The sequence below is a fragment of the Eretmochelys imbricata genome, chromosome 27 (genome assembly GCF_965152235.1).
Source record: "Eretmochelys imbricata isolate rEreImb1 chromosome 27, rEreImb1.hap1, whole genome shotgun sequence".
NCBI classification, from domain to species: Eukaryota; Metazoa; Chordata; order Testudines; family Cheloniidae; genus Eretmochelys; species Eretmochelys imbricata.
In genome coordinates this window covers 16,545,280-16,573,016 of record NC_135598.1, presented here as the reverse complement: position 1 = coordinate 16,573,016, position 27,737 = coordinate 16,545,280, and the positions used below count along the sequence as shown (strand labels likewise).

Below are 27,737 nucleotides of genomic sequence, written 5' to 3'. Positions count from 1 at the left end.
TTCGTAACTGTTGTTCTTAGAGATGTGTTGCTCATGTCCATTCCATTCTACGTGGGCAGCATATTGGTTTAGTGGTATTAGCACAGGAGAGGGAATCAGGAACTCCTGAATTCTAACCCTGACTGGGGATCCATCTGCTTTTATGACAATGGGCAAATCATTTAATCTCTGCTTGAGTTGCTCTATCACAAGTGTGCTGTGATGATTAGTTAATAGACCAAATTCTGCTCTGATATACCAGTGCAGTCCCACTGACTTCAATAAAATTGCATCAATATATCGGAGTAGAATTTGTCTTCTTGTTGTGGAATGGTTTGAAGAAGCACAGCATCATATACAGGTTTCAGAGTAACAGCTGTGTTAGTCTGTATTTGCAAAAAGAAAAGGAGTACTTGTGCACCTTAGAGACTAACCAATTTATTTGAGCATAAGCTTTCGTGAGCTACAGCTCACTTCATCGGATGCATACTGTGGAAAGTGTAGACGATCTTTTTATACACACAAAGCATGAAAACATACCTCCCCCCACCCCACTCTCCTGCTGGTAATAGCTTATCTAAAGTGATCAGTCTCCTTACAATGTGTATGATAATCAAGTTGGGCCATTTCCAGCACAAATCCAGGTTTTCTCTCCTTGAATAGAGACTGGGAGTCGCTAAGTCATTATGCAAGGTAACCTATTTCCCCTTGTTTTTTCCTATCCCCCCCAGACATTCTTGTTAAACCCTGGATTTGTGCTGGAAATGGCCCACCTTGATTATCATACACATTGTAAGAGTGATCACTTTAGATAAGCTATTACCAGCAGGAGGGTGGGGTGGGGGGAGGTATTTTTTCATGCTTTGTGTGTATAAAAAGATCTTCTACACTTTCCACAGTATGCATCTGATGAAGTGAGCTGTAGCTCACGAAAGCTTATGCTCAAATAAATTGGTTAGTCTCTAAGGTGCCACAAGTACTCAGCATCATATACAGTAAGTACTAAGTATTATTTTATTAAATAGTTAGTTATGATTTTGTTTGCTTACTATAGGCTGGAAACAAGTCATTTTTCCACAGGAAAAAGATGAATAACAGTTCTAGAATAGAAACTGAAGCAAACATTTGATTATTCGATAACTATGGAACTAATGATGTTAAGAACATAAACTATGAGCCCAGTTCTTACCATTTTCTAAAATTTAGTAAGTCAAAATATAATTTTTACTCGTGCGTTTAAGACACTGCTGGTCACCCACACTCTGAAAAATCCTTATCTTTTCATATCATAGGACTGTAGTATTCAGGGCAGTTTCACTAACTATTTTTAGTACATCTTATCAAATTTCGGATTTAATTCTTTTAGAGGTAGGAGAAAAAAGTTTTTTTACTTTTTCTTAATATACTTCTTTGGCCAAATCCTTTTATCAATCTGGCTGCTGGCCATTAGAACAGGTGCATCCAGCCCTAGGAGGCTCACAATAAGTGTAATGGATCCTCCAGTGGCTCAGCAGCTCCTATCGCCCCTGCTGCTCCACCCCCCATTGCTGGCACAGGAGATGTGGCATCTTTGTGGTACACTGTTCCCCAGTGATGGCTTTAGTCCCTTAAGGGTATTAAGAGATTGGTATAGATTAGACCACACACAGGGCTACTCTAATATATGATGGGGGGAGGGGGGGCTCACGGGGAGAATACCCACACTGCACACAGCAGCCCTAGGATCAGGAGAGTGTAAAGGTGAGGTTTATGCTGCCATTGAACACTCCCCCACCCAACCTGCACTATGCACTTTAGTCATAGATGAGAATCTGGTCCCTTTTATTTCAGAAAGACTTCTGAAAGGATGGAAGACCAGACCAAACTGTTACAGTAGTGCTGATACAGAGCTTTAAAGCAGGGACCAGTTTATTTGGCACAATGAACTTACTGTATAGCACCCTGAACAGTTATCATGCTACATAAATCAGATTTGTATTGAATATTATAGAAAAATGCTAATTAATTTTGAAAATTTTTATTTATGAAGAATCCCTTGGCAAAACCAAATCATCACAGTAGTATTCCAAAATAATCCTGAAAGACAGAAGTCTAAAATGCAGTTTATTAACAACAACTCCTGTTGCATCTGTTATTTAGGAGAGGCGATCAGAATTCATTTTTCGAAGTTTGGCAGGCAAATTATCCTCTAGTCTTGTCCCTAAGGTGAGCATACCTTGAGGCTTTTTCTGTACCTCAAGATCTCCAGTAGACTGAGTCAAAGACTCAGATTTGATTCTGAAGGCCTTCAGTTGTATCCTTTCATCACCATCTTCATTGCTGGTAACAGAACTTATCTGCTGAATTTTCAAGAGATCTCCAGTACTGCAAGCTTTCTCTACATTGCTGGAACTCATTCTCAGGACTCTTCTCTGAAGACCCTCCTTTCTGGAGCTAATTTTTTGAAATTTACTAGGAAACTTGTTTGTTTTCTCTTCTAAAATATCAATACAGTCAATTGAGCAGATGTGTTCCCTTCTGTTTCGGTTGTTACCGATAGGAGTATTCAAAGGAGATGGAAGGGACAGGCTTTCCTCCTGTTCTTTAACACTATAAGGAGGTGTGGGGACTTCAAAGGTGGCATGAAACTGAGAGTAATCCACCCGAAAAAAGCCATCCTCTAGGGACATTACTGGGAGGAATCTGTGGCCCCAAAGAACTTCATCTTCTGTGTAGGAGGTCCTAGCCTGACACGTCATTCCTACATAAACAGACAGGAACATTAACCTTATAAAATGAAAAAACAGATCAACATATGGTAGGAGGAGAATATACGGTAAGATTGCATAATAAAAATCAATCCTATTCTACATCTAACAACATTGAGATAATGTGTTGCTCCATCTGGTGACTGCCAGTTTCCTAACAGTTGAGATAGTGTTTCTAAGTACTTAGTCAGATTTGCTTATACAAATATTTGATTAACTTTGTCTTGTCATGGTACCAAACCAATTTATTTTGAATAGTGGGGAGATGTAATTACAAATAAAATAATAAAAAGGTAGGTAACATACACTTCAGGGAGTATTCTCTTACTACAGGTAATGGTGTGCTACTTTAGCTGTACTAGTGTCTGGGAAGTTCTCTTAGAAGTGGTCTGAAAGACCCATTAGTCAGCTGGCTGTGAGGGTTAAGGATTGTACTCCTGGCTTGAATTTAGAGAGTTGTCCAGCAAAGATTAAGAGTGCCGGGAACTAGAGCTAGATGAATAACTTCTTATTTCTTTAACACACTGCCCCATAGCATGCTGAGCTCCTTTCTCACCAACACACACCTAAAAACATCACTGCTGACATCATATTACAACTGTCTCTGATATTGTTACGTATGCTATATTGTAAAAGTTAAGTGAGGCAAAAAATTTCATATAAGGCACAGATTCATAGATTACTATATTTTAATGCACACTTGTAAATTGATCATGAAAACATTTTCGCTCAGGCACAAAATCTATTCCAAGCTTACCCTGGTTAGGCTGATGGAAACAGCCAATACGAATTTTCCAGGAGAATAGAATTTTGAATGACTGCCTTGATACAATATTATACCACTGATTAAGAGAAATATTAGGACTAAAGACAAACTGAAAGTTTCAATATTAAAATAATACAATATGTAGACCAGTGGTTCTCAAACTTTAGCAACCCAAGGACCCCCCCATTTTGATTTAAACATTTTTCGAGGACCCTCAAGCCCAAGCAGCCTCAGCCGTGCTGGACAGCTGGACCAAGCAGTCCCAGCCGTGGTTTGGGGGCACACTGCCCTGACTCCAGCCCCCACTGCAAGGAGGGGGCTCGAGGCTGGAGCAGGGGGTTGGGGCATAGGAGGGGGTTCAGGGTGATGGCTCTGGCAGGGCGTTTGGGAGCAGGAGAGGGTTCAGGGATGGGGTGCAGGAAGAAGTGCAGGCTCCGGGAAAGAGTTTGGGTTCAGGAGGGGGCTCAGGGCTGTGACAAGGGGGTGGGGTGCAGGCAGCGTTTACCTCGGGTGACTCCCCAGAAGCAGTGACATCTCCCTCTGGGTTTGCACGCTGCTGCTGCCTCCATCTGCAGTTCCCGGCCAATGGAAGCTGCGGAGCCAGCGCTCGTGGCAGGGGCAGCACGCAGAGCCCCCCGGCCTTCCCTGCACCTAGCAGCCAGAGAGACGTCTGGTCACCATACCCACTCCACCCCTTCCTCTGCCCCACCTCTTCCCGCCCCTGCCCCTCCTCTTCCCCGCCTCTTTCTGCCCCCTCCCCCTCCCTCCTGCATGCTGCTGAACAGCTGTTTTGCAGCATGGAGGGGGATGAGTTTATCAGAGGGGCTGGTGGCCCTGGACAAGTCCAGCTCTAGGGGGTCCGCGAGTCATGACAAAGATCCCAGTTTGAGAAACACTGACAGACCATTCACTTTGTTCAAATAGCTTACCAGTAGTTTCAACAATTCCTTCAAGGATGACAACGATCTCAAACTGCTCACTTCTTAGCGATCTTTGAGAGAGACAAAAAAAGGGGCTTCTGGGGTTGATTTCATGACAGATGGTTAAAGGAGAAACTAAAAACAGCTGGTCAGCTCCAGTTCCAAATCCAACATCCAACTCACATTGATCTAATGGTAGGAATTCCCCTTCAGGTGTCTGTCGGGACTAAAGACAAAAAGATAGTTAGGCCCCCGGCAGTATATGAAGTTGTGACTGGATCTAAATGTGTATCTCTGATAACATTACTATTTAAACAGCAGTTCTTTATGTCATCATATGGAGGTACTAGCATATTACACTAGACACTCCTAGATCACTCTATATAACTGATCCGGTCATTATTTACTACTCCACCAGACTGTCATCTACAAACTTTGCTAACAGTGATTTTATATTTTCATCCAGACCATTGATAAAGATATCGATTAGCATTGGGCCTAGAACAGATCCCAGTGGGACCCCACAAGAAACAACCCAAATGAATGATGAGGTTCATTAACAATTACTTTGAGATCTACCAGTTATCAATTTTAACCCATTTAATAGGTGATACATTAGTTTTGTATATTATTTAGTTAAAAAGTCATGTGGTACTAGCTCAAAGGCCTTACAGAACTCATGTCAATTTATCAACCAAACTTGTAATCTTAAAAAAAAAAAAAAAGGTTTGACAAGACCTATTCCATAAAACCATGTTGACTGGCATTCTTTACGGCTTGCAGCCTGTATCAAGCATTTCAAGATTTTGCACAGAATTGGTATTATAGTAACTGTCCTATTGTTACACAGGTCATTTCATTTACCCTTTTTAAATATTGGCACAATATTACCTTTTTTCAATCATCTGGAACTTCTACAATATGCCAACATTTATTAAAAAAACCCAACATCAGTCGGTCAGAGTTCCTCAGCCAATTGCTTTTCTTGGGTGCAAGTTATTTGGATCCTGCAGATTTTAAGTGTTCAGAAACTTTGCCAATCCTATTTAACATCCTCCCTAGTTACTTCTGGTTGGAAATTATTTCATTATTATTGCTATGATAGGAAGAAACTGGATAATTATTCATAACTACAGAACAAATATTTAATACACATTTCTGCCTTTGCTTTATTATTATAAGTTTACTGTCGTCATCATGAGACATCCTGTTCTTTAGATCCTTTGTTAAATCCTGGGATGAAGTCATAGCCCCACTGAAGTCAATGGAAACTTTCACCCTATGTGATGGACTAGATGCCCAGCAGGAGTTTTCCATCTTTAATTTCCACAAGTGACTACTGCATGGGCAAATTCCCTCTTCTCACCACTAATACCATAAAAAGCTAGAATGTCAGATTGTCTGGTATAGATTGGCAATTATATAACCAGCTAATTAGCTGGTGGGGTATTTCAGCTATATTAAATGTCTGTTTTAGTTCTTCAGATATTCATGTATTTTTTGTCTCTTTCCCTGCTAATAAGTTGTGATGTCTTCTTATCCCAAACAACAAGGCTTTCCCTCTCTTTGACAGGAATCAGTTTCTCCATGGCTGATGAGATCAATAAGAATATCAGCTGTTTGACAACTTTTAAAAACATTCTGGGTGAAGGTTAAAAGACTGACAGCACTAGAAACTAAAAGCAAACAAGAATTCTGCCCCACGGTAATCACAAGAGCCAGGACTAAGTGTGAAGGCTTAGTCAGACTACTGAAAAAAGTACTTTAACTTTTCCTGAAAGGACCTACAGTATCAAACAGTTGAGTACATAGCTTTAGTTAAGTTGGCCGGCTGCTGTTCTCTCAGGATGAGCATAAACTGGTAGCCGACATCTGATCTAATCTATCATCAAAATTAGTAAGACTGAGCATGAGCTGAATGGCTTACCATGTTTTAAAGAAAATATCTTGAACTACTGATTTAGAAAAAAAAATAGGGCTGTCAAGCGATTAAAAAAATTTGTGATTAATCGTGCTGTTAATAAAATACCATTTATTTAAATATTTTGGCTGGTTTCTACGTTTTCAAATATATTGATTTCAGTTACAACACACAGTGCTCACTTTATATATTTTTTATTACAAATATTTGCACTGTAAAAAACAAAAGAAATGCTATTTTTCAATTCACTGAATACAAGTACTGTAGAGTGCAATCTCTATCATGAAAGTTGAACTTACAAATGTAGAATTATGTACAAAAACCCCCCTGCATTCAAAAATAAAACGTAAAACTTTAGAGCCTACTAGTTCACTCAGTCCTACTTCTTGTTCAGCCAATCACTCAGACAAACAAGTTTGTTTCCATTTTCAGGAGATAATGCTTCCCGCTTCTTGTTTACAATGTCACCTGAAAGTGAGAACGGGTATTCGCGTGACTCTGCTTTAGACGGCATCACAAGGTATTTACATGCCAGATGCGCTAAAGATTCATATGTCCCTTCATGCTTCAACCACCATTCCATAGGAGATGTGTCCATGCTGATGACGGGTTCTGCTCGATAACTATCCAGAGCAGTGCGGACCAACATGTTCATTTTCCATCATCTGAGTCTGGAGCCACGAGCAGAAGGTCGGTTTTCTTTTTTGGTGGTTCAGGTTCTGTAATTTCGGCATTGGAGCGTTGCTCTTTTAAGACTTCTGAAAGCATGCTCCACACCTTGTCCTTCTCAGATTTTGGATGACACTTCAGATTCTTAAACCTTGGGTCGAGTGCTGTAGCTATCTTTAGAAATCTCACATTGGTACTGTGACGTTCCCCTCTGGTGTTATCTGGGCCGGTGATTTGCTAGGCCTCTCCAATCCTTGACTCTGAGAGCCAGCCTTACTTTGCTCTGCTGTGAGAGCCCCCACTCCTGGACTGTTCACACACAGCTTCTGGCATGTAAGCTGCTCCCAGCTACTTGCAAGTGAATGACACTAGCCAATATCTCCAGTCCCAAACACAACCCTGGGAACCTCCATCTTGCAGTGTCCAGTTATGCCTGCTGGATGCTGCAAGCTTATATGAGTTCATCAATTTAACAAAGAAATTGATATGTACCAGGCTTTTTCTCCCAAAGGGAGCAAACTAAATGTACTGCTTCAGGTAGAACAAACAGATTTATTAATTATAAAGGTAGATTTAAGTGATTATAAGTCAAAGCATAACAAGTGAGATTTGGTCAAATGAAATAAAAGCAAAATGCATTCTAAGCTGATCTTAACACTTTCAGTATCCTTAAAAACTTAGATGCTGCTCACCACAGGCTGGCTGGTTACTTTTCAGTCAGGCTCTCCCCTTTGATCAGGGTTTCAGGCGCTTGGTGGTGGTGTCTGTAGATGAAGGTGGAAGAGAGAGCATGGCAAAATGTCTCTCCCTTTTATCATGTCCTTTCTTTCCTCTTGGCTTTTCCCCCTCCTTCAGAGTCAGGTGAGCATTACCTCACTGCAGTCCCAAACTGCCCAAAAGAAGGGGATGACAACCTCTCTGAGGGTCTAACAGATTCTTTGATTGCTGACTAAGCCAGTGTCTATTGTTCCTATGAGGCTGGGCTTGTCCCATCCATATGCTGATGAGGTTTGAACTGCCTCTCTGTTCTCAGAGAGTTTTTGCATGGGCTTGCTTTAAGCCATGAGGATACATTTTCAGCCTCATAACTATACACATGAAATTATAACCTATAACATCACTATAACAGCCATGCTCAGTGCATTATGAGCCTTTTGAAGACACCCAACATGACAAATTTTGCATTGGATACCACACAATCATTTTATAAAGATGAACATGCGGGTGTAGGGTGTCCCCCTGAGGTACAGAGCATCACAGGTACCTTTTTTGTGTTTTGTCAGATCTGCAGTGAAAGTGTTCTTAAAACGAACAACAGGTACTGGGTCATCATCCGAGACTGCTGTAACGTGGAATATATGGCAAAATGTGAGTAAAACAGAGCAGAAGACATACAATTCTCCCCCAAGGAGTTCAGTCACAAATTTAATTAATGCATTTTTTTTTTAAATGAGCGTCACCAGCATGGAAGCATGTCCTCTGGAATGGTGTCCAAAGCATGAATGGGCATACAAATGTTTAGCATATCTGGCACATAAATACCTTGCAATGCCTGTTATAAAACTGCCATGAGAACACCTGTTCTCACTTTCAGGTGACATTGTAAATAAGAAGCGGGCAGCATTATCTCCCATACATGTACACAAACTTGTTTGTCTTAGCAATTGACTGAACAAGAAGTAGGAATGAGTGGACTTGTAGGCATTTTACTTTTTTTTTTTTGAAGTTATGTAACAAATGATACATTTGTAAGCTGCACTTTCATGATAAAGAAATTGCACTACAGTACCTGTATGATGTGAATTGAAAAATGCTATTTCTTTTATCATTTTTACAGTGCATATATTTGTAATAAATATAAAATGAGCAAGGTACACTTTGTAGTCTGTGTTGTAATTGTTGTATATCAATCTATTTGAAAATGTAGAAAAACATCCAAAATATTTAACAAATTTCAATTGGTATTCTATTGTTTAACAGTGCGATTAAAACTGCAGTTAATTGTGATTAATTTTTTAGACTTAATCACGTGAGTTAACTGCAATTAATTGACAACCCTAGAAAAATCATCATCTTAAAATTCTGAGTTATCAACTAAACTTCATCCAAGTGAGTTTTATGCCAGTTGAAACAATGACTTGAAAAATTAGCTGGATCATACAATTTAATGCAAAATAAATAGATACCATATTTAAAAGTGTAGAGATCATATTTTCACACTTTAACACCAAACAGGTTTATAAAAAATAAGAATGGTCTCAAATGGTCTCCATCCATCTCACCCAAGTCCCAAGTTTTCTTCAGGTTTGGAAAAAGGTTAATAAAGTCTCACTTTAGGTTGTGGAATTTCTATCACTGGAGGTTTTTAAGAGCAGGTTAGATAAACATCTGTCAGGGAAGGTCTGGATAATACTTAGTACTGCCTCAGTGCAGAGGGCTGGACTAGATGATCTATCAAGGTCCCTTCCAGTCCTACATTTCTATCGTCTATGATTTTAATTAAACTTTGCCTTCTGTAACAATTGTCTGTCTGTAACTCTACCAATAAGAGTGAAGAACCACCACAGAGGTCATGGGACTGTAAATCAGCAGTAACATGAGAGAGACAAGGCCAGATTATGGATTATAAAGCCAGAAGGAACCATTATGATCATCTGTGTCTGACCTCCTGCATAACACAGGCCACAAGTCTTCCCTTAATTCTTGTTTGAACTAGAGTATGTATTCTTTAGAAAAATATCCCACTCTTAATTTTAAAATTTCAAGTGATGGAGAATCCACACAACCTTTGTAAATTGTTCTACTGGTTTATGACCCTCTCTGTTAAAAATGTGCCTCATTTCTAGTCTGATTTAGTCTAGCGTCATCTTCCAGCCTTTGGATCTTATTATACCTTTGTCTGCTAGATTGAAGAGCCCTCTTATCTACACGGGGAACAGAAATTTAACTGAGCAAGTTAACCTCCTCTTTGTTAAGCTAAACAGACGGAACTCCTTGATTCTTTTGCCGTTAGACATGTTTTCAATTGGTTTTTCTCTGAAGCATGCCCCAGTTTATCAACATCCTTCCTGTGTAGACCAGAACTGGACACAGTATTCCAGGAGAGGTCAAAGAAGTGCCAAATATAGAGGAAATATAACCTCCCTACTCGATTGTCTCCTATTAATACATCCAAGTATTGCATTACTGCTTTTGGCCACAGTCTCTCACAGGGAGCTCATGTTCAGTTGATTATCCAGCAGCTACTAAAGTTAGACATTTTTAAATTAGCAGTTCTGGATAACTTGCTATCAAGAGTCTTAAAAGAGCTGACTGAGCTTGCTGGACCATTAATGTTGATTTTCAGTAACTCTTGGTACACCAAAGAAGTTCCAGAAGACAGGAAGAAAGGTACTGTTGTACCAATATTTTAAAAGAGTGAATGGGCCAACCAAGCTAATTATAGGTCTATCAGGCAGACACTTCTCACAAGCAAGATAATGAAGCAGCTGATACAGGACTCAATAAAAAATTAAAGGAGGGTAATATAATAAATGCTAATCAACATAGGTTTACGGAAAATAGATCCTGTCAAATGGACTTTATTTTCTTTTTTATGAGATGACAAATTTGGTTGATAAAGGTATTAGTGTTGATGTAATATACTTAGACTTCTGTAAGGCAGGTGACTTGGTACCACACATCATTTAGCTTAAAAAACTAGAATAATATAAAATCAACGTGGCACACATTAAATGGATTAAAAACTGGCTAACTGATAGGTCTCAAGATCACCATTGAGCAAGTGTGTTTCTAATGGGGTCCTGTGGGGATCAGTTTTTGGCCCTATGCTATTTAACATTTTTATCAATGACCAGGATGAAAACATAAAATCACTGATAAAGTTTTTAGATGGCACAAATATTGGGGGAATGATAAATAATTAAGAGGACAGGTCTCTGATACAGAGTGATCTGAACCGCTTGGTAAGCGGGGTGCAGGCAAACTACGTGTTTTAATATGGCCAAATAAGTCATACATCTAGGAACAAAGACTATAGGCCATACTTAGAAAATGAGGGACTCCTTCCTGGGAAGTAGTTACTTTTAAAAAGATTTGGGGGTCATGGTGCATCATCAGCTGAACATGAGTTCCCAGAGTGATGCTGTAGCAAAAAGGGCTATTGCAATCCTTGGATGTATTGCCAGAGGAATATTGAGTAGGAGTAGGGAGATTACATTACTTCTGTATTTGGCACTGGTGCAACCGCTATTGGAATACTGAATTCTGGTCTCCACAATTCAAAAAAGATGTTGATACATTGGATAGAGTTCAGAGAAGAGCCATTAGAATGATTAAAGGATTATAAAACCTGCTTTACAGTGAAAGACTTGAGGATCTCAGTCTCTTTAGCTTAACAGAGAAAAGGGTAAGAGGGGACTTGATCATAGTCTATAAGTACCTATATGGGGAAGAAATATTCGATAATGGGCTCTTCAATCCAGCAGACAAACGTATAACAAGATCCAGTGGTTTGAAGTTGAAGCTAGACAAATTCAAGACTAGAAATAAGATGTAAATTTTTACTACTGAGGGTACTTAACCACTGGAACAACTTACCAAAGGTTCTGGTGGATTCTCCATCACTTGCAATTTTTAAATCAAAACTGGATTTTGGATTTTTGAAAGAGGAATTTCTGAGGGGAAGTTCTATGGCCTGTGTTATACAGGAGATAAGACTATGTGATCACAATGGTCCCTTCTGGCCTTGGAATCTATGAAACTGACTTGAATGTCTTGTAACAGGGCTTCTTCTCCGCCTCGGTGGGTCCCGTGCTTTCTTCTAGCAGTGGGTCAGGATAGCGTCTCATCTCTCAGAATTTCCCGCCCCCCTCAGTTTATAGTGGATGGGGAAATTCAGTCTCCAAGCACCCCTCCTGTTTCTGGTCCTGCTAGGCCCTTACTGCTTTACTGGGGCTTCTGGCCTCCTCGGTGGACATCCAGTGAGAGGAAAAGGGGGTGGGAGGTGGGGCCCAGTCCCACCCTCTACTCCAGGTCCCAACAAGTAGCCACCTCATGCTGCCAGTTCCCAGGGTTATTTCCCCACACCCCTTGTCTTATTGTCCCCACTTTGCTTGGGCAGGGTTCCTCTCGACCCTCCTGGCAGGGGAGGGAGTTCCCCTAGTCTCTGGTAGCCCTTACAGGTGTGGCAGCACCACACCAAATGCACAGCTCAGTCTCTCCCCTTCTGGCAGGGTCCTTTTCTTCAGATCTTTAGACCTGGAAGGGTCCTTAGCTCCTGTTTAGGGTAGGGTTTCTCCCCAGTCTCTATGCCTGCTGGGTTCTCCCCTGGTCCTTGTCAGCTTCCACACCGCTCTCCAACAGCTCGCCTCTGCTCTCAACGCCCATCACCCACACTGACTGGCTGGGGGATTCTGGCAGCTTAATTGGGTCCAGGTGTCCTAATTAACCTGAAGTAACCCCTGCTTAGTTACCAGGGGAAGAGGGACCTGGTTATCCTGAGGCTAATATACCTTCCTTCCTGCACTCTCCTGTAGCCGTCTGTCCTGACCCTCTCACAATCTGAAAAAGTGCAAGCTGAAACAAACTGACTTGGTTTTTGTAACCCTCTTTTGTATATGTTTGACGGGGCGTACCAGCCTTTGGGGCCCCCTACTGAACTCCTCCCCATGAAACAGTTCTCTATGAGAAAAAGAGCAGCCATATTGGGAACCAGTGAGATCTGGTTAGGGTGACCAGATGTCCAGATTTTTGGGTCTCTCTTATATAGCCGCCTATTACCCCCCCACCCCAGTCCCGATTTTTCACATTTCCTGTCTGGTCACCCTAGATCTGGTTCTCCAGCCATCAGAAGGGCTGGAGACCAGCAACAGTCAATCCAGGCCCAGAAGGCCAAAATAAAAGGATCTGTCTGCTGTCAGTGTCAGCAAGGCAGCTCCTGGCTGGAGCCAGAGAAGCAAGGAAGGACATTGCTGAGGTCACAGCCAGAGGAGCCAGCAGAGCCAGTGCCCATTACTGGCCACAGTTGGGGGCAGGAGTTCAAGATTCAATTTCAGAGAGGGAATTTCATCCAGAAGGGCGAGAAACAATTTTGGTTATAACTGGCCTAAAGGGCAAGGAACTGCTTCTATTTTGAGTCTGTTATACCCTGGAAGGCTTTTGAACTGTGACACCTGGCTGGAGGGCTGAGCTACAGAAGACTCACAGAGGCTGACTGACAGCATGCAGAGGGTGCTGGGAGCTGCAGAGAGCAGCAACACCATGCTAGCATGTAAAGTGGTGCTCAAAAAGGTGACTGCAACCCATCACAATACAGTTGTCTACAATTCACTCCAAAGCTGATTCTGGCATCTCTATTGCAACATTATACTATTCAGCAATGTTGCTAGGCAGCTTCACATACCACAGATGAGTAATCAGCCACCATTATATGATGGCACTTTTGTAATCTGAGTGCTCTGGGACAAACAGCACACATCCAATAAAATATCACACTTTAGATAGACATACCTTTTTAAAACAGCAAAGCCTTCAGAACTCCTGTCCCTCACTGAAACTGTGTGTGGAAACATTGTGTTCATTGGCTAAATATGGGTCCCCTTAAAAGTATAAAAGTGTGATAAAGGATATCTCTTAGCATTGCTTAACTCTGATAGAATTAAAGCTCCATCTAATCATGTGCAAGAGAAGTGAAGCAAGATCAGCTGTCAGCATGACTGGACAAAGCACAATTGGAAGAGCACAAATTGCAAGAAACACAGGACCTTCTTGGTAACTGAGTCATTTTCTGGTATGATAAGAGTGTAATGTGGCAGTAAGGATGTGAGTAAACTCACCATCTTGGAGTGTCCATAAATTATGAGTGATATATTATACATGTATCACTCCACCAGTGTAAAGCTGCCCAAAAGCTGACTTACTAACCACAAGAGGGTCCCCCAGCACATGGGGGACCTCAGATAGTGCAGAGCCACTGCAGGGTCCATGCCAACCCTCCACCCACCCCACAACTGGAGCGGGGGGTATGGCTTGGGATAAGAGTGTGACCTAGGTGCTTGTGTGCCCCAGCTGCCATCTGGAGCAAGGGATAGCTGGAAAACTTAAAGATACCTTCAGGCTACTCTAAACATATGTTAGGAGACTCATGAAGTGCTCAGCCAGGATAGTATGGAGGGGAACACAAAGGACTGCTAAGCACTCTTTCTTCAGAATTGCATCAAGCACACTTTAGTTGCAGTTGAGGATCTGGGCCCTTATCAGCCTACTAGCATAGTCTGACAACAACATAATTCCAGAATTTTCTGCTTTTGGAGGTTGCCAGACACAATGATGCACACTGAGTCTGGAATCAACGCAGGTACCTACAATGCATATATTACCTAATAGCTGCTAAACCCTGACTTTACAATGGACAGCTACACTTAGACTTCTTTGGACTGTAAACTTTGCTCCAATTACATGTTTTACTTTCACATTGCAGAATCATAGAAACATAGGGATGGGAGGGACCTCAAGAAGTCATCAAGCCCAACCCCCTGCTCTGATGCAGGACCAAGTAAATCTGGACTGTCCCAGACAGGTGTTTATCCAACCTGTTTCTAAAAGCCTCCAATGATGGGGATTCCACAATCTCCCTTGGAAGCTGGTTCCAGAGCCTAATTACTCTTATAGTTAGAAAGTTTTTCATAACGTCAAACCTAAAAATTGCTTGCTGCAGATTATGCCCATTACTTCTTGTCCCTCCTTCAATAGACATGGAGAACAATTGATCACCATCCTCTTTGGAACAGCCCTTACCATATTTGAAAACTGTTAACAGGTTCCACCCTACCACCCAGTCTTTTTCCAAGACTAAACATGCCCCCTTTTTAAAAACTTTTCCTCATAGGTCAAGTTTACTAAAACTTTTTTCTAATTTGTCCACATCTTTTGAAAGTGTGGCCCAGAACTGGACACTGTACTCCGGCTGAGGCCACAAGTGCCAAGTACAGCAAGACAGTTACCTCCCATGTCTTACATATGACACTCCTGTTAATACACACCAGAATTATATTAGTTTTCACAACTGCATCCCATTGTTAATTCATATTCAGTTTGTGATCCACTATAAAACCCCAGATTCTTTTCAAAAGTACTACCACCTAGTCAGTTATTCACCATTTTGTAGTTGTGCATTTGATTTTTTTCTTCCTAAATGAAGTACTTTGCACTTGTTTACTGAATTTCATCTTGTTGAATTCAGACCAATTCTTCAATTTGTCAAGGTAGTTTTGAATTTTAATCCTGTCCTCCAAAGTGCTTTCAACCCCTCCCAGCTTGGTGTCATGTACGTATTCTGTAAGCATACTCTTCACTCCATTATTCAAGTCATTAATGAAAATATTGACTAATAATGGACCTAGGACTGACCCCTGCGGCACCCCTCTAGATACAGCCTCCCAGTTTGGCAATGAACCACTTATACTGTTCTTTGAGTATGGTCTCTCAAACAGTTGTGCACCCACCTTATAATAATTTAATCTAGATCACATTTCCTTTGTTTGCATATGAGTTTGTCATGTGGTACTATGTCAAAAAGCTTACTAAAATCATGATGTATAACACCTACTGCTCCCCCATCCACTATTTTGATAATCAAATTGCCTGCAGCAATTTTCCTTCTTTTATTTGGCCAAACTGGTTCCCTCAAATGATAGTAGAAATGCTGGGTGGAACAGTAAGTTTGTCGTCTTTTATCTCCTGTCAAATTAATGGTGTAAAACATGCTTACTGTAGCTGGTATTCATAGAAGAGTACTGGCTCATCTTTTAGTTGGAATCAAGAGATTTTACCCCCTCAATAATGCTTAGTTTTATACTGGTTTACTGATAAAACCATCCTAAAGGAATCCACTAGGCTAGTAAACCAGTCAAAGAAGGAAATTAGGCTGGTTTGGCATGATTTGTTATTCACAAATTCATGCTGACTATTTCTTAGAACCCTATTATCCTCTAAGTGCTTACAAACTGATTGTTTAGTAATTTGTTCCAATATCTTTCCAAGTCCAGGTATCAAAGTTAGGCTGACTGGTCTATAATTCCCGGGGTCCTCTTTGTTCCCCTTTTTAAAAACAGGTACAACTTTTGCTCTTCTCTAGTCCTTTGGGACCTCACCCATCCTTCAGGAGTGCTGAAAGATAATTGCTAAGAGTTCTGAGATTGCTTCAGCTAATTCCCTAAGTATCGTAGGATTAATCTAATCAGGCCCTGACAACTTGAATACATCTAATTTATCTAAATATTCTTTAACTTGTTCTTACCCTATTTTGGCTTGCATTCCTTTCTCCTTGTTGTTAATATTAATTTTGTAAAAGACTGAAGCAAAATAGGCATCAAACACCTCAGCCTTCTTAATGTTGTCAGCTATTAGCTCTCCTTCCCCACTAAGTGGAGGACTTACACTTTCTTTTGTCTTTCTCTTGCTCCTAATATATGTAAAGATCCCCTTATTACCACCTTTTATGTCCCTTACTAGGTGCAACTCATTTTGTGCCTTAGCCTCTCTGATTTTGTCCCTACACACTTGTGCTATTCTTTTGTACTCCTCCTCAGCAATTTGTCCATATTTCCACTTTTTGTAGGATTCTTTACTGATCGTCAGGTCACTAAAGAGCTCCTAATGGAGCCATATTGGCCTCTTAACATTCTTCCTATCTTTCCTTCGCATCAGGATAGTTTGGAGTTGTGCCTTTAATATTGTCTCCCTAAGAAACCGCTAGCTCTCTTGAACACCCTTTCCCCTTAGATTGTCTTCCCATGGGATCTTACCTACCATTTCTCTGAGATTGTTAAAGTCTGGTATTTTAAAGTCAATTGTCCTCTCGTCCTTCCTTTCCTTAGAATCATTAAATCAATCATTGCCACTCCATTTTCCGCTGCTCTACTCTTCACCTTCTCCTCATCCCATCCCATCTCTTCTCTCCCTTCTTCTGTTAATACCATTTCCTACCGCTTCCCCTGCAAAATAAATAAATAAATAAATAAATCCTCTGAAAAAATAAGCAACGCTAGCCTTCATCCCTGCCATTTACAGGTAGGCTGTATCCCTTCCCAAATAACCAGTCTGTTTTTTTTTTTATTTTTTAGACTCTGAACTCTTTGGCACAGGGATCCTGTTCTTACTCTGTACGGCACCCAGTACAATGGGATCCCATCCCAATAAATAAAACTGTCTGCAATGCAGACTGTTTCCATAATACAATTTCTTGTTTTAAATATACAGATTTAATCAAAATATAATTTGCATAATGTTTGTCAACAGGAATCATGGGAATCCCTTTTTCTGTAAAAGGAATTGCAGATGGATGGATGTAAGCAAGGAAGCTCTCTCATACTTAGGCTTGGAAGGATTGGATTTTTATCAATAAATGGCCATAAATGTCATTTCAGTGAACACACAAAATGATGAAAAAATATTTCCATAAATTATCATAGAAATTTATAGATAAGCAAAGCAAGAAAAATGCTGCTTGAGAATTTATTAGAGTCCCACCTTACTGTATACAACATGTTGTAATGAATGTTGCAAAAAGCACACATTTACAGCTCTGCTAAAACAGCCAGCTTATAAAGCTTTAACTTTTTGAATCTCAGTGTCTGGCATTAAATAATTGTCTGAGCTACCACTAACTTCCTACAACTGTGAAAATTTAGATACTAATAGAAAAAAATGCTTAAAATGAACAATATTATCAATAAAAATGGTAAAGAGACAAAACTTAAATTCTATCAAGTCTACACCAGCAATGCTTAGAAGTCAGGAGATTTCCAGTTGGTGTCAAGCCCCTGCTACTGTAGCTTGGACTGTAAAACAGTTGGACATAAAGTTCCAAAGAAAGTTTCCTAAACACTGTTTCCTAACAACTATATTCAGACCTTTGACTGAATTCGCAGAATAAATTCATTTATCTGGATTTAAGTGCAGAGTGCTTTGAAATGGCACAAACATAGAATTTTTTTGTTGATATATAAATTGCCAGTCTGTGTGCCAAACTACAGGATTTGTCCAAAGATGAGTTTGATTCAAAGGTTTCTTGAGGGCGGAAGATCAGGAGACTGCTGAATCCAATGTTACCATAGACTAGTAGTAGTTAATATAATACTCCCCCTTGGTTACTAACTACTACCCCATCCAAAAATTCCACATTTTGATAATCAAACTGCATGCAGCAATTTTCCTTCTTTTATTTGGCCAAACTAGTTAGCAAATTCCCTCAAATGATAACAGAAATGCGGGATGGAACAGTAAGTTTTTTGTCTTTTATCTCCTGTCAAATTAATGGTATAAAACATGCTTACTGTAGCTGGTATTCATAGAAGAGTACTAGTTCATCTTTTAGTTGGAATCAAGAGATTTCACCCCTCAATAATGCTTAGTTTTGTACTGGTTTACTGATAAAATCATCCTAAAGGAGTCTCTTTGTGAATTTCAGCATAACTTTAAAAATGGAAAATCCCATCTAACTCATCTGCAGAAATTGTTAGTCTCTGCTCTTTAGAGATGGACTTGTTCTTTAGTGTTTTATCCTTCCATGTTATTCTTGTGTTTTAAGAAGACACTGTTACATGAGAAAACAGAACAAAGCTTGCCAATGTGCAAATCTCTAACAGTGATAGGAAAATCCTTACAGGATGGGTCAAAAAAACAGGCTAACTCTCTTAAAGAAACTTGCATCCAAGTGTAAAGCAGAGAAGCTTTGGGGTTTATTCTCTGTAATGGTTCATATTACTTCTATGATTAATACTATGAATATCAGTTTTTAATCATTTTTATATTTCCAAACTCCTGCAAGTAACAAATAGTACATTTATGGGGATCACCCAGTAAGGGGTTCTGTCAGCACCTGCTTTGAAGCTTTGGATGCCTTAATGCTATGCTGTTATGGCTTAGAGTTCTGACATCAGTAGCCAGCCTACAAGTTTAAAATCTCAACCCTGGCTTCCACCTACCCTTTTATTTCTTGCAGGGTGACCTCACTAACCCTTCTGATCCCAAGCCCCCCCAAATCAGTTTCCCTGATTTCTTAACTACCAGATATTCAGACTTTTGCCCTCTAGTTTGTCATGCCCCAAAGAGTAAAACCTGAACCCAGTTCGCAGTTCACTTAGGGACACATATTCCACACAGTTTGCATACCAGAGACTTGCTTGGGATAAAAAAAACAAAACAAAAAAAATTTAATAGAAAAGAAATCATAGATTCAAAGATGAAATAGTAAGGAAAAGCGAACACATACAAGTTACACAGAACATAAACAAAGACAAAATCTCAGGCTTTACACTTCTATATTAGCTAAATTTCCTTTTCTAATACACCTTTCCTATTGCCTCTGAACAGTTTCCAAGCATGCTCTATGTCCTAGATGGCATCCAATCCCTTGCTTAAATGCTGGCCTTCAGTTTCTGGATACATTTCACTTTTAACAGGACCTTAATGGTCCAGTATTGTCTTTCACTAGGTTGTAGGATGCTAGGTGCTTGCACTTAGTTTTGTGAAAACAACTAGCCTGGGCCCTACCTGATTATTTCATTCCCTGTTGTGAGATGAAACTGCAGTTGCATCCTAGTTACAATTACAGTGTTTTACAAGTGACCTGTATGCATCTCCTAATGACTCCCAAGTACAGATCATTACAAGCTCTCATAAAAAAAAACCCTTACTTTACAAACTCAGTAACATTGTACACGATCTCTGCAGGTTCAGCCCCGCTGTTCACCCATAGGGTATCTGGACCTGTTTGTCACAATTTCCCAGTGGTAATTGAGTAGCTGCTGATTAATGTCTTCCTTACTAAACTACTTTATTTCTCAGTCAGTTTCACAACATACAGCTGAAAAGAGAAGTGCTCCCTGGAAGGTTCTATAAAGTTGCACTGGTTTGTGTTTCTGACTTAAAAAAACAAAACAAAAACAAAAACCACCACCGCTGAAGGCACCAGGATGCAAATGTCCCCTCTCCCAATTTCTTGGGCCAAAATAAGGTTTTCATCCTTCCCTCAGACTTCCATTTTCAACTCCTCTCATATTCAACTCTCTCACTCATTTTCTGAGCACCCTGAAAAAGATTCCCACTTAGCTGCTTCAGAGTGCTCTACAGGTGCTACATCCTTCTCCCTGGCCCACCAAACAAACATTCAGCCTCAGAGACTAGTGAACAGAACCGAGTTTCCAGCTGCATAAATCGCTGGCGTTCGAGGGAAGGTGTAAGTGTCACCGCCCAGGTGAAAATCCGGCACAATCCTAAAGGGGTAAAGAACGTAAGGGGGGCGGTCACCCACTGGGTTTTGCCTCACTGTAAAGCTAAGTGTCACTGGAGGACGGTTAAAGGGTTAACCCACTGAGAATCAGACAGGCTGCCCGGTCCCATCCATTGTAGAAACCTCTGAGGCAAAGCTCGAAGGACAGAGCAGGCCTGTGGCACGGGTCTGATAAAGTCACTGCTGCCTCTGACTGCTGGAGAAGTCTCCTGTGATTTAACCCTCTGGAGACTCTTTTCCAGTCCAGTCCCCATCCAGGCTAACTCGTCGCCAAAGCCATCCCCGCCCCCCGTGCCCCCCGGCTCACCTTAATGAGCTTGCAGCGGATCTGAGCGGAGACCATGTGGCTGTTGCGCAGGTTGCCCACTCGGAACATGAGGCACAGCCTGCCGTCCCGCTGGGATATGACGGCGGCCCGGCTGAACATGAGGGTTTCGGCTCGCTTCTTGGGCTGGGACATCTTGATGAACATGCAGCCGATGAGGAAGGCGTCCACGATGGAGCCGAGCAGGGACTGGAAGAGGAAGAGCACGATGCCCTCGGGGCAGCGCTCGGTGATGTAGCGGTGCCCGTAGCCGATGGTGGCCTCGGTCTCGATGAAGAAGAGGAAGGCAGAGGGGAAGTTGTACACGTTGGCCACGCAGGGGTAGTAGCTCTGGTCGTGGGCGCGGTGCAGGTCGCCCCGCAGGTAGGCGATGCCCCACCACATGGAGGCCATGACCAGCCAGGCCACCGTGTAGGTCAGCAGGAAGATGAGCAGGTTCCAGCGCCACTTGAGGTCCACCAGCGTGGTGAAGAGGTCGGAGAGGTAGCGGCTGCTCTCGCCGCCCAGGTTCCCGTGCTGCACGTTGCAGCGCCCGTTCTTGTCCACGAAGCGCTGCCGCTTCCTGCGGGCGCTGCCCCGGGCGGAGCCCACTGCCTGGTACTCGTCCCAGAGGTGTCTGCGCACTGCCGACATGCCGCGCCGAGGGCCGGAGACCCGGGGGCGGGCCGGCGGATAGCACCCCGGCTAGACAGGCCCTTTGTCTGGGGCGCCCCGCGCAGGGCTGCCGGCAGCAGCGGAGTCCGGGAGCGCAGGGATCTCTCCCCTGCGGGGGGCGAACGGTGCCCGCCGGGGGTCCGCCTTTTCTTTGTCCGGTACGCCTCGGAGCCGGGCTCCGCTCCCTGAGCGCCCCACCTTCCCGGGAGCGCTGCCTCCCGTCGGCGCTGCAGCCCAGGAGCGGAGCAGAGAGAGGCTCAGCCCGCGCGGCCGAGGCTCGGCAGGTTGTGGAGCCCGCAGGAAAGTGGCTGAGATGTGAACGTTGGGGGCGGGGAAGGGCTGTCACCCCCCTCCCTACCCGTGTCTGATCTGCGCCCCCCAAGCCTCTGCACCTATCAGCGAGCGCAGCTCCTGCTGTCTGATCACCTGGGGAGGAGGCACGTCCAGATTCATGAAGCCACGGACCGGGGAAGAGAGCTACCCGCAGCAGAGAATCCGGAGTAGGGCTGAGCCGGGGCTTCCCCTCACGCTGGTTATCAGAGGGGTGGGGGAAGTGAAGAATTTCTGACCCCCCACCCGGTCTGACTCTCCGGGATTTATTCTGCGGGGTGTGAATCCATTCTAGTTGGGATGGAGGAACAGGCTGTGCCAGAGACGCAGGGTACAAGCCAATCTGGCGGCGAAACCCACACTAAGGGGCGATTTTTTGCTATCACATATAGTAGAAAACACGGCAAACATAAGAATAAGCGCCAGGGACACAGCGTAGCCTTTCCTGCTCTTATTGTAGTCAGAGCGCTAACTCGCGACGCCGGCATCCAAATCTGCCTTTAGGTTTCAAACCTGTTACAGTCAAAGTCTAGTTCCGAACATCTTTAACCAAAATGAATTATTACCTACATCATCTCATATCGGTGTAACAACCTGATAGAGTGCTGGCTGCAAGCCATTAGAATAAGAGTGCAGTGAGTCATCCACTGAAAACTAGTCCTGCCGTCAGCATAAGGGACTTTACGGGGAACAAAATAAGATGGCTGGACTCTTACACAATAAAGGGATTTGAACAAGCGAATCCTCTCAGCCAACATTTAAAAATGTTACAAGTGAAGCAAAGTTCAACACATCAACAGTTAGAGGCTCCTGCTTGTGGCTGAAGCGGAAAAGGGACAGTGCAGGAGGTAAGATTGAAGTGTGCAGAAAAGAACTCTCAAGAAGCTTCAAATGATTTCAAAACAGCTTCAGTACCTTCAATCAAGGATGAAAAGATCTGAGATCAGAAACAATTGGGGCTAAATCTATTACAAGCTATCACAGTGTAGGATAATTAGCTATTTTCTATCTCACTTTTTATGAATATATATATATATAATATTTGTCAGAAATATTACCAAGAGCCCGATTCAAATACTAAGATTAGTGACACTTGATTGGATGAATAATTTCAATATCTAATTTTCAGCAAGTGTTTTCTAAAGCAGTTAGAGACACAAATTAATTTGTAATTATAATTAATAGCTGTTTTTTGTTGAAAATTCAGAATGCTAAATAATGTGACTATTTTAGCCTGCTTGGAGTTCAATTTCAGTATTTTCACCCCATCCTGATGGGGATCCAAGTATTTTTCTATTACTTCTATTTCTGACATGTACAGGCTCTCACTTTTGACAGACCTTAATTAAAAGCCATGTAAATGCTTTTCTGCATAGTTGCTGACAGGTACCTTAGGGTATTACCAAGCCTGCTTTCCAAGTATAGGTACAACAGAGATGATTCCTTTCCATCCAAAATAAGCTATTAGTTTTTGGAGTAAATATGAACTGCAAATATTAGCTGAATAATCGATTTTAATTCTGAGTAACAACATTCCCCCATCAACTGGAATAACCTGCTTCATATAAATATTTTCCTTCTCCAGGGATCTCTGTGAGCTTGGGGAAATAATGGCTTTTCCTTGAAAATAGAAGTTAGAAATTCTGAATACAGCAATAGCACCTTTAATTACTTTATCATCGGAGATGTTGACAAAGCTTTCTCCTTTCTCTCTCTCTAATTATTGCCTTTCTAACAGTATTTGACGGAAAACCTTTTCCTGTCTCTCCAGGCAAATGTGTCACCCTTCCAAACAGAGTCTGAATACTAGAACAGGGAGGCTGTACCAGAAGCAAGAACTCCCCCCTTTCTGATCTTACTGTATGGAAAATCATAAATTTTTGTGGCTTTATCTGTGATTTTTAAATATAACATACTGAATATAAATGTATATTTCACATCACTGGAAGACACAGAATTTTAGATGTAGTATAGGCAGCCTTTTACCCTGGATTCTGACTATATATACTCCAAGTCAAACAGATGGTGACCAAAAATCATTAACAGCTAATAGGAACTCAGCAGGTTTTGTCAAATGACATTCCTAGCAGAGGGGGAGTGTTTACATTCTGTCACCAGGTCCTCCTCCCTTCTCCAATGAATAATTATTTATACACTGCAGAACAGTTCCAACAGGAAGGAATGAGAGAAACCCACCCTAGAATACATTATAGCAGTCATTCTCCTGGACTCTAGGAGACCTGGCTCCAAATCAGTGCTCCACATCAAGCAGAGATAGAATTTGGACCTCGGTCTCCCACATGCCAGGTGATGCTCTAACGCTGGGTTACTGGGTTGGGGGGGCGCAGCAGTATAATCACCACCTGTCTTTTCACCAGCGTGGGGAACACCTCGTTTGTGAATCCTGCTGAGGCTGAGACAGGAGACAGGCACGGCGCACTTTCTCTTCATGTACTGCAGGTGTCAGCATCAAGGGATGTTAATCTGGTACTGTTTTGTCAGAACTTCACATTAACGGAAATAGTATGCACAAACAAGTCTCTGTTTTATTACTACAGCCACTAGCATTATTGTAACACGTGCCAGTCGCCTATCCGTACATTAGAAATACATCCGGTTTTCACAAAGAGAACAGCCTCTGTCCCTTTCTCCCTAATAACGGCAGTTCTCTGAGCTGGATCTAATCCAGGGGAGTCCCATTGCCTAGAAAGAACAGGAGGACTTGTGGCACCTTAGAGACTAACCAATTTATTTGAGCATAAGCTTTCGTGAGCTAGAGCTCACTTCATCCGATGTAGCTCACGAAAGCTTATGCTCAAATAAATTGGTTAGATAAAAAAGGACAATTGGTTAAATTGGTTGTGACTCTAAGGTGCCACAAGTACTCCTTTTCTTTTTGCGAATACAGACTAACACGGCTGTTACTCTGAAACCTGCCATTGCCTAGAGACATTTCTCTTCTGCTAGGGGAAAGCGTGCAACAAACTATCTAATAGGCACAGAACACATTTCCTAATTACTGTTCTGTTGCGTGTCAGTCAATCTATTCCTGAAGTCTTAAAAGGGATGGATATAACCAGGAATTCCCGTTGGTGGCTTTTATTTGAGGAGTGGGAAAGGCATCCCTATGAAGTGAGCTGTAGCTCACGAGAGCTTATGCTCAAATTTGTTAGTCTCTAAAGTGCCACAAGTACTCCTTTTCTTTTTAGTAAGAAAGTTATTTTAGTTCTACCCTAATTAACAGCGGATGCAAACCCAACACATTTAAACATTATGTACCTAGAATAGTGTTGACAGATGCAGTAGCCTTGAAGGTATGTTTCAAACTACTTAAGAATATTGACATATTTAGCAAAAGATTTTACTTACATACAAGCACGAGCGTGGGTTCTTTGACAGAGGGTGGGTTCGTGAGGAATTAAAGGGATAATAACACTTAAAGATAGTGAACCATAGACTTGTTTGATGATTGGTTACTAATTGCCGTACAACCAAGAGAGTGTCAGACGCTCCATTTAAAGACTTTGTTCAGTGGTATCCAATCTATTCAATGATGGGATAACTTGTGACTCTAGGAAATTGGTATTGAGTTGTGAACTGCAGTTGGCCTCCCAGAGCTGCACCTTGTGATTTTTAAGCCTGAAGGGTTTAAATCAGCTCCAGCATAGTCTCCCCCGTCTCTTGTAGCAGCTTTAGGAGCTCTCAGCTGCAGCTATCAGTTCTTTCCAGGCTGCTCAGCAGCGCTCTACTGGCCACCTAGGGCATTTCAAGGTAGGGAGGAGAGTAGCTCTAGTCTAGTTACACCATTGCCTGGTTCCTTGCTGAGCTGTAAGAACTTCAGGTAAAGCAGGATGAGTGCTTGACTGGCTCTCCCTGAGCCTAGAAGACCTCCTAGCAAAAGACTCCTCATCCTCTTCTGCACAGCCCTGCAGGGTAACCCAGCAGAGGATAGCTAACCACCATTTTACAGCTCCCAGTTCTCTGGCTCAGTCCAACTTAGAGTTGCCTCCAGACTACTCTGACATGAGCCAGCTAGCTATCAGTCCCTTGGTACCATACACTAGTCAAGGAGAACTGGAAGCATTACACTCTAGCTGTTTTATTTATGGCCCCCTCCAATATGCTCCTTATATTGGAAGCCCTAGAGATGTAGGGGTCAGCTATGATGGTTGTATGTCCACCAAAGACTCCTCAGCAGATTTCCAGATGATTATTTGTATCTTGTGAGAGGAGTAAAAAAGGACAAAAAAAATCTGCCTTTGCTGATTATGGTCCTTTGTCAGTGGACAAGTTATGGGCAGTCTGCCCGTTAGAACTGGTCCAGGAGCACAACTAAGAGTTATAGTCAGGAGTCAGAAACCAAAGCCTAATCTGAAGAGTTAACCAGTCTCACAGGAGACATAGCCAAAGGTCCAAGCCAGGAGTCAGAAACAAAAGCCTAAGCCAAAAGGTTACCTGCAGCCATAGACAGAAGGTGGAGGCACAATCTGAGCCAGACATCAGGAAGGAGCGGGGGGGATAGAGACAGTAGTATAGAAGAAAAAAAGACCAAGCACAGCTGCAGTTTTGAATGTATTAAGCAATCACTAGACTGTGGCTGCTACTGAGTTTAAAGTATCAATCTGCAGACTCCTGCAGCCAATCAGGTGGTGCAATAAATCAGACAGCTTCTATCAGGGCCAGCTGCACTTATTGGGTTGTCAGGAGGCTAGCTTTACTGCAGGCTGGCCCCTGATACCCTTTGACCTTTCCAGGCTGAAAGATTGGCCACCACTGCTTTAAATCACAATAGTCTTTATAACAGAACCAACCAAATTGAAGATGCGGCATAAGGCCTTTTACTGGTTTGGTTTTATAGGTAGGTTTCCTCCTAGGAACTGAAATTCTTAATTTTCCTCTCCATTTGGAGGACTATGGAGGATTGGAGCACTTTCCAGAAAGCTACCATTTCTTTTTAGTAAATGGAAAACCCACTATTTACTCTCAGATGAAGAAGGATATTTATGGAAGACTAAATGGCCTATTAAAGGGAAGCCAGCTTATCTCATATGGTGGAGATTCCCTATTTATGTATGGAAATAGACTGTTACACTGAGTGATGGGATCACAGAAACAATGTCAGACTTATTTATTGTAATAAAGCCAGAACTAATTAATGGAACGATCTTTTGTCCCTTCAATTTCTTTAAGTTGTTGAGCTACTTTATTGTGAAAGTATGCTGACCACATAAAACATTCTAAGTCTTTGTGAATCTTGTTGACCGGTGGCTTATTTTACATCTACCCAGACCTCAACAATATACATTAACAAGAGCAACTTTAGAATGATGCCAAATATCATCCAGACATGAATGACTGATAGCTATAGGAAATTATGTCCTTAAAGTCTTTAAAACTAATATACAAAAACAAGGTTGGAAAAAGTGCAAGCCACCTAGTATTGCAAGAAGTTCAAATTGGATACCCTTCCCAAATCTCTTTAAAAACTAATAAATCAGGGCCAAAATTTTGTTTGCTTTTCTCTCACCAGTAGTCCCATGAACTTTATTGGGTGTCCTTATCTGGATAAGGCAAACAGGATTTTGCCCATGATATTTTTAAATGGTTTAAATAGTAAAACTATGTAAAGAGGAAAACAAGTATAATGGCAGAGTCCTTCACGCATAGAACACGGCCCGAAATACTCAGGTATCTGGAATATTTCAAAGGAGCAAATAGCTATCCTATCTATATTACCTCAACAGAAAATCATTCCCCTGAACTCAGACTAAATTTTGGAAGGAGTGAGACTAGATTTTGCAGCCAGGGATGAGAGGAACAAACATGGCTTTGTCACATTTCCACCTCCAGGATTCTGGGCTGGCTCATGAGTTGATGCAGTTCCAAATTTAAATAAGAACAGCCCTGGAGGCTTCTCTAACATCGTGACTCTCCACACCCAGAGAAGCAGGCAGCCAGTGTGAGTTCCCCACCTTTCCAGGGGCAGTAGGGCTCAGGCTTCAGACTTCAGCCCTGGGGTGGTGGGTGGCAGGCTCCAGCCGTGGGGCTTTGGGCTCTGATCCTGGGCTCACCTGCTCCCCGCCCCCATTGCCCTGGTGCCTGCTGCCTCCCTATGCACCTCTCCATCCAGGC

At 42.1% G+C, this 27,737-nt stretch overlaps 2 protein-coding genes across 2 annotated transcripts in view; one reads left to right on the top strand and one right to left on the bottom strand.

Annotated features, from left to right (window-relative positions):
- MPP3 (MAGUK p55 scaffold protein 3) overlaps positions 1-27,737 on the top strand; it is a 101,591-nt gene that overhangs the window by 15,658 nt on the left and 58,196 nt on the right. The window lies entirely within an intron of this gene.
- On the bottom strand, positions 1,990-21,254 carry LOC144258047 (G protein-activated inward rectifier potassium channel 1-like). The gene is made up of 3 exons (XM_077806364.1): positions 20,604-21,254; positions 4,422-4,638; positions 1,990-2,719 (listed from the first exon to the last, which is right to left on the bottom strand). The coding sequence occupies exons 1-3, from the start codon at positions 21,252-21,254 to the stop codon at positions 2,115-2,117; spliced, it is 1,473 nt and encodes a 490-aa protein (XP_077662490.1). The 3' UTR covers positions 1,990-2,114.